The sequence below is a fragment of the Pundamilia nyererei genome, unplaced genomic scaffold (assembly GCF_000239375.1).
Source record: "Pundamilia nyererei isolate P.nyererei 1_Seehausen unplaced genomic scaffold, PunNye1.0 scaffold00214, whole genome shotgun sequence".
NCBI classification, from domain to species: domain Eukaryota; kingdom Metazoa; phylum Chordata; class Actinopteri; order Cichliformes; family Cichlidae; genus Pundamilia; species Pundamilia nyererei.
This window is the reverse complement of record NW_005187615.1, coordinates 466,916-480,193: the sequence shown is the minus strand read 5'-3', so window position 1 is coordinate 480,193 and position 13,278 is coordinate 466,916. Positions and strand designations below refer to the sequence as shown.

Below are 13,278 nucleotides of genomic sequence, written 5' to 3'. Positions count from 1 at the left end.
GCTGACCATTAAACTTGAACAAACTCAAGGGCAATGCTCTATTTTCTTTCCAATAGGAAGACGAGGCATTTTTAATTAAATTGCATCAGGAAAGAAAGAAATAAGTGCACAGAGCAAAAACACAGTAACTGAAGGTTATGGACATACTGACATTTCTTCAACAGTAGTTGAATTTTCTTTGCACTTTGACTGTTTAAAAAAATTCATTTGTACTTGTGCACCTACTGCACACACAAAGGTCTTGAAGGCCAAATTCCTACTTGCACTTAACCAGGCAATAGCCGTGTTGTAGCTAAAAGCTGACAAACTCAAGTCAGATGCCATCAGTGTCAGTATAAGTAATTTGTTTGGTGATGGTTCACCTGCCTCACCCCATCTGCAGTGGTACTAAGCAATGTGTCAGTGTGTAGTAGTGTGCTGGCATGGCAGAAGTTACACGTCAGGTTTTCCTCACCATCTGTGACCTCCAGTTGAGCCTTGGCGAGGATACTGCCTGCAACGGTCAGGGCCTGGCAAATATAGTAACCAGCATCTGCCCGCTGCACAGATGAGATGGTCAGGGCTCCACTGGGCGACACCGAAAAGCGATTGTTGGGCTGCTGGGGTTGGTTGGGAAAGAGCAAATTCTGCAGGAAATGGAACAAACAGCCAATTAGTGAGAACATGGAAGCAGTTCAACCTGGAAGAATTACAAAAATGCTCACACATCCATCACCATTGAATCCACACATATACTGTGCACACTAACATGCAAACACATCCGACTATTAGTGTAATCACAGCATGAACAATTCTCTCTTTGACTATGTGAACGAGCTGCAAAACATGTTTGATGACTTGGTTTCATACTTATTCTTGGGCCAAGCCAGTGGCTCCACTCTCTTAGGAAGGGAACTTTTTGCTCTTGTTGGCTTCATGACCACTTTCCTCTCTGTTTCAATTCCACAGTGGTTTTGAGATTTTTTTTAAAATGTATTTTTTTTAAAAGGAAACCACCTCATGTAAATTAGACTTTATTAAATATAATGTAATCTTGAATTTAGAAAGGAAGACATAATCAGCGTAACACATTTCAGAGTAAATACACAGAATTAGACGACTAATGACACAGAAAAAAGTACTTCTTTCTGAGTAGTTCCCACCTTGTCCCAGCTATTCCTGTACTCTTTTATTAGGATCCCCAGAGGGAACCAGCAAAAACAGCTGGATTGAATTACATCTAATCACTTACATGTAGCAAACTGCACAGTTTCTTTTCTATTAGACTCTATGGGTCTCCAGAACATATGAGATGTTCAACTGGAAGAAATGCATTAATGTTATTTAACTAATATACTTAATTAGCTTTAACAAATACCATCACATCACATCACATCACAGTAAGGATAAAGAATAGAAAGCTTTAATAAACACAAGGACAAGTGCCAACAAGTGCAGAAATGTCAAGAACGAACAGTCATTTGAAAAGCCTCAACTTTAATGACAAAGTGAGGCACACACAAAATTTGAGTTCTCATTACTCAATAGCACTGACTCACGATGCTTTAGGTAACATATTGTTATTTGAGTATCATACCTGTGCAAAGTTGTAAGCATGTGTCTCACTTCTGTTCACTGTTTTCAGAAAACTCTGTTGTAATTGTTGGCCTGCAGGCTATGCGTGAGCGTGTTTCAACCTTAGCGAGAGCTGAATCATATCTGTGGCTCATCTACAAGCCTCAACAGGTTCCTAATTGGCACTGTTGTTGACCGTTGTGAGGACACACAGGTATTTGAATGGGTTATCTGCTTGAGTGAGGGTTAGGATCGTTCTTATCAGTTCAGGGTCACAGAAAACCAATTAGCACTTTGCCAGGCACACTTTGATTTGGCGGATCCTGAGAACAAAGGTGTATCTATGTGTCTGTGGTAAAGATACCGATCGCAGATAGTGTAGAAGTGCTGTCTGTGTGTGTGTGCACAAAGCAGGGGAATCCAAAAAACACAATGACTGTGTGTACAGTTGGTAGAATCGAAACCTGATAACGCCAGATGTACGGTAGATAATAAATCCCGCCTAAAAAGAGAGTGATATGTTTTCACATGTAAAAAATAATAATGAAAAAGTAATTAAAAAACAACATTAAACTGGATTAGTCTGTGTTTGTACCTGACTCCCCTCCTTCTGCCAGAAGACAGCAGGTTGTGGATTTCCTTTGGTTTCACATGGGAAGGTAGCAGTACGGCCTTGTGACACGATTTGGTCCCTTGGACGGATGACAAACTGGGGAGGAGCTGAAGTCAAAGGGCCAGAACAACAGTGTTAGAGGACCTGCGGTGCATAGTGAAGCCGAACATTAAGGCTTAAGGACTTCAAGCAAAAACAAGCAATATACCACATGGTAAAATCAAAATGGGAGTGCTGTACAGAGCTTCCATGCAGCATCATATCTGTCTTTTGCTCTGAACACCAGTGACTATCATGACTCTCACTGCCATGGTAACAAGGCTGGCCATTCATCCAGGTGAGACTGAAGCTGAATGAATGACAGTCACAGTGGCATTCACACAAGGAAGCGTCTCAGTCACAAAGGCATTTAGATCTGAGACAACACATAGGCACACCCATGCCCTGGAAAAATCGAAAACTATAACAGGAATAGACAGGGTTAATTGTGTCTGACTTTCCATATGGAGGGTTTACTCTGCATCAGAATGCATCTCATATAAAAGTCAAGATTGTGAGCAGCTTGATACAACTTCTGATCAAAGCTGTATCAAAAGTGAGTGAGAGAAAGAAAAGACTACTTCAGTGTTTACCACACAACAAGCTAACACTTGAAAAGCTATCAAAGTCTGAAACTGTACTGTGAAGCTTTCTCAGTTAACATTCACACGTTTATCAGCAGCTAGACGAACAGTGAGACATTTCTGACTGACAACTTGACAGATGCAGGTCAATAACAAAGACAGCGGACTGGATACAACTTCTATTGGCGTGCAGTGCTGCCGTTTTTGCTTTCTGACCGTTCCGTGACACCAGGTGAAGGAGGGAGAATTTCACACCAAACTTTGTTTCACAGATATTTCAATTGCTTTTTAATGAGATATTTAACAAGCAAAAGCTGACATAATCCAAGTGCATAGATGGCACAAAAAAGGGATATAGCATGTGTCCTTATGCATGAAAAACTTTAGTATCCAGACATAATAATCTATCATTTGATAGATGATGATCGGTACAAGTGCAAGAAAGCATTTTAATTATCTGAGTAAATTACTGCCTGACCCAGGGCCTCTACTTGTTTCTTCGGTGAATGTCATTGAGGGTCATGTTGACAAGAGCCATGTTTGCCAAGATAAAAATCAAAAACTCTTACAGAGGAAACACAGCTCCTGCAGAGATAATGAAAGTCAACACATTAAGGGCCCTGAGTCACTGCCATACTATCAAATAAGCACAGAGAGTGGATTAGAGGGACCATTTTCTTTGCAGAAACACAATGAGAAACACCAAGACTTCTGCAAAATTCTGACAAGAATTGTTGCAATGCAACATCTTGCACTCTTTCTGTTTCTTTTGATTTCTTCTAAGTCCTTTCTCTGATAAGCCAGCTGGTTCCAGTAAGGCCAAACTCTTCCCATTTGGCTGGTTTCATCATGTAATCCCTTTTTGGGCGTGTGTATTTGTCAAAGATACACACAGTTGGGAATGGTGCAGATGGCAACAGATTTACTGCTTTGCCGTTTGGCCTTCTGCTGCTTGGATATCTTGTGGCTCTCACAATGCTGGGCCTGATACAGAGCTCTTAAATCCTGCTCTGGCAAGGTCTTAGTTCCCTCCCTTCTCTGCTCCATTCCATACCACACACTGCATTATTAACAACTCACTAAAATGTGGTTTCACACCTTACAGAATGCCTCCTATCACTGTACTACCCAGCATGGTCCTTTGTCACTTTCTCAATTCCCATTAATGACTCTTTGTTTGCCATTCTCATGGACTTATTTACACACTTAAGCAGAAAAAGGATGCTTACTTCCTTTCCCCCCCACTATTTATGATTTAAAGTCATGTTAAATGGGCCTGAATTCTTATGCTTTGAACTGTTTTTCAGGTATGACTCATTGTTTCCAAAGTCAGACCAAAAAAACCCCTCTTTTATCTACAGCCAATGTTAACATACCAAATAAAAGGAAGCAATCTGTTTGGAAACCAGTTTTGTCATGACCCACAGATATCTTGGGGGCATTTTCTGAGATATCTTTTTATTAATGGTTAAGCTTCCTAATGTGCAAGTGTGCTAAACTGTTAGATTCACTAATAAGTGCCAAAAACATCCAATCCATCCTATCTCAGTTGTGTGATTGGTGACTCCAGTTAAAACTGCAATTTAAACAAAAAGGCTCGGCTTTGTCTTTACTGCTTTTCTATTAGTCAACTACATATTTCACAACTTTTCATCCCTCTTTCTATCTTTAAATTATATTTGAATAAAATAGTCATGGGGAATGTGATTGAGAATGACCAAAAAGTAGACAGGGTCCAATGGAGAAGAACAGATCAAAACTTTCGACAAATCAAGGGGAAGTTAGTGTGCGACAGTTTCACAGCTTGGCTCAGGGCTAGCAGACATTGGCCCTGTTTTTTATTCAGAAACCCTTAATGACATATGAGAAGCTCCTTCCTGTTCCCTCCTAAGGAAACACACGATCAGGGGCCCATATTTAATTCATGACAAGTCACATCTGCCTGGCTTGGAGAGGGCTCGGCATAAAACAGCAGTCAGGGTGAAAAGAACAAATGGACAAAGAGACAGCGATCCATTCAGCACACTCAAGCACAAATATTTCTTCCTCCTTTAAAATCCCACATTCAATCATATTTTATTCAAAAGTTGACAGCAATTACTGTCTCTTCCCACAGGCAGAGTGAATGTGTAATTTCCTCCATCTTCTTGGAAACTGACAGTTTGACAATCAGAGAACCGCCACTGCTGTTTTGCCAACCAAAGTCCTGCCATTGAGGCAGTGTCTGTTTTTTTCTACCAGTCAAGCTTGTCTTGACACACACTTCTGCCATTCTTTTCCCTTTCTTTCTCCTCCTGCATATTTCTCATTATTGCATTCTTCCCATTTCTGCACTCAAAAGCACGTCTTTCTCTCAAGATGCCAATTTTCACTTACTCCCTCTAACAATCTCACATATGAAGTGTGCCAAATGTGGTTTTCTGTTGACCTACACCAATCTATTGGGAAATAAAACGACATTCCCAGACCGGTGTTCTTGGGCTCAGAAGGAAAGAAGCTGATCAAAACTAAACAGATCTCAGCTCTGTGATCCAAAAATCCACAGATGGCCTCAAGACTCGCAAGTTAAACACATTCTGGACCATATGAGATGACAATGTCTGAGTCAATTACACTGCTAGCCCACTCTTTCACTGTAAAGAATAGAGACTACAATCTAAAGAACCTTCAGTTTAGAGGAACAGTGCTAACATAAGCCTTGATCTATAATAATAAAGCAACATACGCAATATTCATCAGCTGCCAGTAGAGCTCAAGTATATGCGATAAAAATACAAAATGATTAGTAACTTTGTGACAATGCAAAGTTTAGGACAGCTGTTTATCCACGGGAAAGCATTTCTAGTAAAGTCGTAAAGCATCAAGGAATTTCTATGTACCTAACACTCCTGAAATTAAACCTGAGAACTGCCACTAGAAAACATCATTTATTCATTCATTCATTCATTTTAAACTGGATATGCTAAAGAGCACAGCGTGGAGAGAACAAAAAAAAGGATCTGTCTAAATCTATATCTGATGTATAGACAGAAAAGTTTTAGTATAGTTTCTGAACTCTAAAGTACGTACAAGAGCCAGGTAACGAAAAGAGATACAGCTCTAAAATCTGCAAATATCTCACAAGTATCTGATGCACAAAAAAAAACAACTGAAAGGACTTATGCAACAAATGTGTTAGTCAAGTACAGGAATGTTAAAGCGATGGTTAGTGATTGTCAAGCAGTCAAATGCAACAGGGTGTATGGAGAAGGCATGCAGCATGGGATCAAATCAGAAGGATGGGTACTTACCGACGGGGCGAGCTGGAAACACGACAATGGTGGAGTGGATACACAAAAGAAACAAATTAAGACACAGACGCACAAACATAAAACAACACAAAAGGAACAGAACATAATAAAATAAGACAAGGGAAATCAAAATCAGAATGAATGACATGTTGTGTTGGGCAAACACACTTCTAGCACAGTGTAAGCGTTACAAAGAGAGGATCCAGTAGGTTTTGTCCACTGCCCACTGGACAGTTTTGCTGATGAGCTCCCATCATCTGTTTCTCAGACCCCTGAATGACAGAGGCCGTCTGATGTGAATACCCACTGGTAGTCAAAAGTCTTAAATTGCATTCAAATTTCAGTGTGGGCAGTCATTATTGCTCCTCAGGGACAAATACACTGCTGGACCTTCTCTGCAATAATGAAATCTACAATTCTATGGGTGGTGTATGTTTGTAGTAGCGAGGCAAAGATGTGTTTGCCATAAATGCTGATGAACAGAACCCAAAAAAAGGAAAGAGGAGGAAAAAGAACCAAAAAAAAAAGTCAGGCATGTAGGTTATATCCAAAGGATGAGTCTTCTGAAAGTGTCACAGAGAAGTAGTTGTTGGTAGTTGTTCCCAATGTTTCCTCTGCCTTGCTGTATGGGTACTCATGGTGAAGTAAACAAAAAAACTTAGGTGGTGCTCTCACGAATCTGGATTCATAAACAAGTAGTCAACCAAGACCTTGTTTTACCTCCTCTGGTCCTCTGTGTCGCTGTAAAGCGCTCCACAGAGACGTTAAGCACTCGACTTTAATGGGAAGAAGAGTGGTGAAAATAGAAAAAAAAATGGTTAGAATGATTTTATTAACCTTGCAAACCCCAGGTGTGGTGTGCACCAGTAATCTGTGAAATGGCTTTGCTGACTGGGTGGTTACAGCATGGAGGGCAGTGTGGCTTGCAGGCCACCACAACAGGGGGAGGGTGGCAGAGTGTGTCGACGCTGCACTTGGAAATGTAAATAATTAAACAGATTCATGGACTGCCTACATCTCTCTTGGCTATAGTACTCAGCATTCTGCATTTCCACTTGTGTAATGGGGACAGTAACGAGTGAATTATCAATCCAAAACTTCATCTTTGTATATAAGAAGAATAAGAACAATACGCTCAACAGTTTCTCTGTGTGTTTTTAACTGATTGATTTAATTGTTTGAATTGATATATATCTGTTTCATACCTCTGACTGTGAGGGTGGCGGAGGCCTCCAGCTTGCCCACACGGTTTTCTGCGACACAGGTGAATGTGCCCTCGTCATTAATGGAAGCCTTCTTCACTCTCAGCACATAGTCCTCCTTGTCATACTTGATCTCATACCTGTTAACAAAAACATAACACTAATATTCAAGTTGCCTTATCATCATTTAATTCAAATGCTATGAAAAAGAAGCATTAACCAAGTAAAACTCTTTTTAGAACTGTATGACAATAGATGTTAAAGATTTTCCCCTCTTGGAGTGGTACAGGGAAGCAAAACTGGTCGTTTTGACAAATGGAGATCGCAAGGAGCAGGATCAATTATTCAACAATGACAGGCAATACACAGAGACGTATTCATTCAATTGGAAATGCTCAAAACCTGTGCAATATTCATGAGCTGTTTTTCAATAACTGTGTGTATATATACATGTGTGTGTGTGTGTGTGTGTGTGTGTCTCAGCCCCATATGATTTTTATCGACACTACACTTTCTTAGTGTAAGACATGTTAACTGACTGAATCAATATATCAAGTGTAGCAGGGAAAGGTTGTTTCCAATTTCATTGTGGTAGTCAAATATTTGTGTTGATGTGTGTCTGCAGACCTTTGTGAATTATATGGTAGTTGACAAGCCGGCAATGCTGGTATGGTTTGTTTTTGCAGTCTGTAATTGAAGAGGGTGCCTGTTCTGGCAGTGTGTAAGTAGTATGTTAGTTGAGGGGTGGTAGTGCTGTGTGATGGTGGCCTGTCAGGCTGACAGTCCTTCCCTGTCCACAGTCTGTCACTCACAGAGGCCAAAAACAGGCATCAGTTCAAAAGATTAATGTTAGATCTGCATTAGACAAGAATGTGATTACAGATATTTTAAAAGATTAGCATGTAGAAAACAATAATATTGGTAGAACTGATGCAGTGCAGTTAGTTCAATAATTTGTTGGACAAAGTCACAATTTTTGTATTTTTGCCTCTGTATACTGCCACAGTGGACTTCAAATTAAACGGATTAAACATCCAGTATCTGGTTAAAGTGCAGACTTCCAGCTTTAATTAAACAGGCTTTACAAAAAAAAATCTGCATTAACTGGACAATTAACTGACAAGCAGATTTGTGGTCAGGTGAGGCCTGTTCCCTTGTTATTTCATGACAAATGAAGCAGACATAATATGTGAAGTTGATTCAATGTGTTGAATTGTTATTTAATAGCTTTTCACTGTCAATTTGAGTATGAGGCACATATAAATGTCTGTGCCAGTAAGGGAGGGCATCATTAGGCTGAAAAAAAAGAATAATAATAAATGAGAGAGACAGCAACTACTACAAGTGAGCAAATCAGCAACATCTGGTAATTTCTTAAAAAGAATGAATGAGGGCCTGAAAGAGTTTTAGCTGTCATATAATATAACTCACAGCACACCATGAAATAATTATTTCAAGAGTTAAAAAATACAATTTCATAACATCCAACCAAGTCAACACCACTGTCGAAGAGGGATCATTGTCGAAGTCTGCAAAGTCTGCAAAAGATTTTCAGACTTTTTCAAATCCACACAGGAGCTTTAAAGAAAAAGCCTGACATCATATTACTCTTTTATTATAGCACATGCCCATGTGCTATAAAGCTCCACACTTGCACTCCAACAACTATTAAAAACACATAAAGAACTGCAATGTCTGCCTAACAGAGCAAACCCTACAGAGATTGAAAATGCCAAAGCAGAGTTGTTTCTGAACAAACTACACTGGTCATGTTCTCTGTAATGAAGAAAAATACTACCCAGTCCAACAGTTTGACTGTTTTATGTGTTTTTAATGGTTTTTTGATAACAATAGAACTTTACAACACAGAGAAATACACCATATAAGGCTTTGGCTTTACAGATGATACTAGTTAAAGGTGTAAAGTTTTGAGTTTGGCTTTTGATCGTCAATAAAAAATGAAATTATACTTTTAAGTGTGTTTGTTTTTTTATAAAAAAAGAGGATAACATTTACTCTGGATACCACAATTGAAGTTAGGACAAACAGTGTTTAACAGTAGTACTTTGCAACTAAGGTAAGAGTATGATATGGTCCATTTCCCTGAGAGTGGAAAACACCTCTCTGCTCAACCATCAGGTGCACTGATGGCTGTTTTCCACTGGCAGCTGCAAAACTAATCTATCCTGTCTATCCATGTCTATTTTTTTTTTTACCTGCTGTTATGACATTTCCTCAGCAAGCATTCAATGGCAGCTTTATTGAAGTAAATTCCTCAACTATGCCTGTTCCACCCCTCCACACATGTATTTAAGGAGCCATAATGATTATTTGACTGAGTCATGACTGACTGCTTTGTTCTAGAGAGAAGTGATGTACAGTTCAGGTAAGAGTGGGGGATGTGCATAAAGCATTTATTGTTGAAACCGAGTGCGTGGCATCCAGAGGAATGAGGCAGCACATTCTGTGGCAAGCTTGCTGTCAGATGAAAAACAAACAAGCTAATAAAGAAAGCATCCTCCAGTACCTTCCCTCCGGATGGTAAGGATCAACGTGATTTCCTTACTTGGAAGAAAAGGTGAAAGAGTGGTGGGACAAGTTAGGGCTTATGCAAAACAACACGACTCCTGAACAAAAGGAGAGGTGAGCAAGTGAATAACACATAGTTTCCACCGTTTTCAATCAAGCTACGCAAAACGACTCTCAACCGAGGCTGGCTCTCAAACTTCTTGCACGACATGCGCTTTCACCTTGTTTCTCACATTTTAACACTGGCCAGACCAGTCTCAATCGTTTCTGAAAGGTTTTGTCAGCACAGAAGGACTCACCAATAATGAACATAGATTTGAGAAAACATTAAAAGCAACTGGCATTGTGTTTGTTGCTTTCAGCTATTTGTAGGACTTTTTCATATGAGTTTAAAAAAATACATTCATTATAGATTTAACTATAGGATCCAAAGGCACATCTCTAAAGTACGGGAGTTGTATACATATATGTCTGTGGCACAACAGTGGTTACTTAGTATATAACTAATAATTATCTAGCACATTCAAAAGCGTTCAGTAGTTAATGGTAAATCTGTCCCTTTTCTCTGTGTTGTCACACTCAGAGCTACAGTTTCTATTTGTTCGGCTACAGCTACACTACAGAAATAGTGTTTAGAGACCACTGCGCAACTAAAATTATTGTGACAGTGTGAATCAACTTACAATCTTCTTGCTTTTTAAATGGTCACTTTGAATGAAGGGTCCAGGTCCGACACCTGTATGAGTTCGTTTCTTCACACTCACATTGGTGCATCAAGAATGTGATAAAACGGCAATAAGACAAAGTAAGTCTGCTATCAGTTTTTGACTGAACAGGGTCAAGCTGGCATTTAAATACAATCTGTTTCTGATAATACTATGATTAACTGTGAGGAAACTCAAATCTGTTGCAGACTGTTGCAAAAATGTTGGCATCTACGTCAAACGTGTAGCGCTGTACCAGCGTGCTACTACTAGACCTGGCAGAATCCACACAGACTGGGCCAGATCTAAATTGGGCAGATGTATAAATTTAGAAACAAACAGATGCAGGTAATGCGTGGCTCAAGAGTTGGGAGTTCGCCTTGTAATCGGAAGGTTGCCGGTTCGAGCCCCGGCTTGTGTCCTTGGGCAAGACACTTCACCCGTTGCCTACTGGTGGTGGTCAGAGGGCCCGGTGGCGCCAGTGTCCGGCAGCCTCGCCTCTGTCAGTGCGCCCCAGGGTGGCTGTGGCTACATTGTAGCTTGCCATCACCAGTGTGTGAATGTGTGTGTGAATGGGTGGATGACAGGTTGTGTAAAGCGCTTTGGGGTCCTTAGGGACTAGAAAAGCGCTATACAAATACAGGCCATTTACCATTTACCATTTAATTAATTTCATTACTGACCATCATTCTAACAAGAGCAGCACAAATTTGCTGATAAATGATAAATAAGAGTAGGCTGAAGACAAAGAAATATGTCTATTACATAAGGGGGAACTCTTCTGTTAAAAATTATAGGGAACTAGTTGTAGTCCTGAGAACCGAGAATCAGGTGGAGAACAGGATTTATCCAGAGCTGCTTTATCACAAACTATATAAACCTGGAATCTATGTATAACAGCTGGCATGCACGTGTAGAAGAACACAAAATATTTTTTACTGGCAGATAATAAGCTGTCTATGTGTTAATGAAATTACCGCTACTGTGCCATGTCCCCAAATACACAAACTGCTTTGGTTTTTCTGCATTTTGAGAAAATGACCTGGAGTTGCGTACCATCACTGGTGTCACATATCCTGCAGGTACAAAGGCTTTTCAAAAGAAATGTTACGCACACGGTTTGTTGTTTTTCAACTGATGTTACAGCTGCTGTGATGGGTTAATAGAGAGGAAGACACACACTCTTGAGTGAAAACATCAATGTTAATGTGAGATTATTCACTGCATCACTGATGCTGTATGTTACAGAATTAACATTAATTTACTAGATGAACCTTAGTTATCTATGTGGAAAATTATAGCTGTGTTAAAAAAACCCAATAATAATAATAATAAAGGTGATACGCTGCAGACGATGCTCTGCAGTAAAGCAAAAAATAAATAAGAAATCTCTTGTCAGAGCAAATTTGTTTTTTCTTCAGGAATCTACTGTAGTGTCATAATAATTCTTTAATCCGACAGCATTTTGTGCTGTTGTATTTTGACATTATTTTATGTTGTATATTACAGTTAAGTGGTAGAGCTTCCCAAAGAGTGCAAAGTAGATGGGGACTATAATGCTGGCATGGTTTACCGTTTGTCTTGTTGGTCTTGATTGCCAGGTCTGAAGTGGAAAGCATGAGTCTGGAAATATATCATTTAACAAACCCTAACCCTAACATACTGTTACATTCAGACATTAATCTAACACACTAACACATTAAATGGAATAACACAGAAACATGAATGTTTCTCTATGTGAACTGCTCATAAAAGGCTTTCAGATGTGTTTTCATTGTGTACCAATTTAGAAATTTACAAATGTGACTAAAAGCCTGAAACACAAAAAGGAAGACATGCATTTGTATGTACTGTATGCATTTCAGATGCTCCAATAAGTACAGTTCAGTTCTTCTCTGTTTCAACAATATCCCAATCTCATTGTGAAGCAGGAATATGTGGAGCTTCTCTCTAAACACTCAAAGTGAGCACTAAGTAAAGAGCATCAGGGTAAAGCCAAAGTTTTGGCACTGGGCTCACAGTTTTGAGCTTTCTAGTGGTGTCAATTACACACTCATTCTGATAACATCTCCCCCTCTCACATATCGTGTGCAAAATAAGATATGCTTTTCTGTATTAAATTTAGTGCAATTTACAGTAAATTGCCCACCACAAACCTTAGCAAATTGGGTTTGTTTCATTTCATTAGTTGATAGCGCAGATGAGTTTTGCTCATTGGTCTAGACTGACTCCAACTTACTCAGAGTGATTACAACATGTTGGCAATGTGTCTGCATTTATGAATTTGATGGTGATCATTTGGAAACCTTCACTAGTTTGTTTGAGAGGGACTGAAGTCAGACAGTGATGGACCAATGAAAATTGTTGGTTGCAAGCTGGTCACTTCAATAATCAAAATCCCTGAAAGCCAAAAAATGAAACGCAATCATTCATCAACCACCAGTTTTCCCTGGTCACATTGAGGCTGCCCTCCTATTTTTGCACTAGTATGACTGAGGTCTTACCCAGCAGTCATCGTTAGACTTTAGCAAATTATTTAATTTGACTAATTATGTGATCTTTTAAAGTCTAAAGTACATTATATATGCCTTCGGCTAGATTTTACACTTTTCATCTTATATACTGTTTTAAGAGCACTGATGAATACTACAGACAATGTAATCAGCCATAAAGACGCTACTGTAACAGCTAAAGTGCTTAGAGAGGTTCCCACAGTCTTGACTGAGCCCTTGCCTTGTGGACAACCCAGGTATGCACATATTG

General features: G+C 39.5%; 1 protein-coding gene across 12 annotated transcripts in view; it reads right to left on the bottom strand.

Moving 5' to 3' along the window:
* The window catches only part of robo2 (roundabout, axon guidance receptor, homolog 2 (Drosophila)), a 258,827-nt gene that overhangs the window by 40,057 nt on the left and 205,492 nt on the right, over positions 1-13,278 (bottom strand). For 9 of the 12 annotated variants that reach the window (XM_005748124.1, XM_005748121.2, XM_005748128.2 and 6 more), the window contains 4 exons: positions 7,286-7,422; positions 6,081-6,092; positions 2,150-2,274; positions 455-626 (listed from right to left, as the gene is read on the bottom strand). In XM_005748124.1, coding sequence (XP_005748181.1) covers positions 455-626; positions 2,150-2,274; positions 6,081-6,092; positions 7,286-7,422 — 446 coding nt within the window. The remainder of the gene's footprint in view (positions 1-454; positions 627-2,149; positions 2,275-6,080; positions 6,093-7,285; positions 7,423-13,278) is intronic. The other 3 variants (XM_005748122.2, XM_013914657.1, XM_013914659.1) reach the window with 1 other exon arrangement.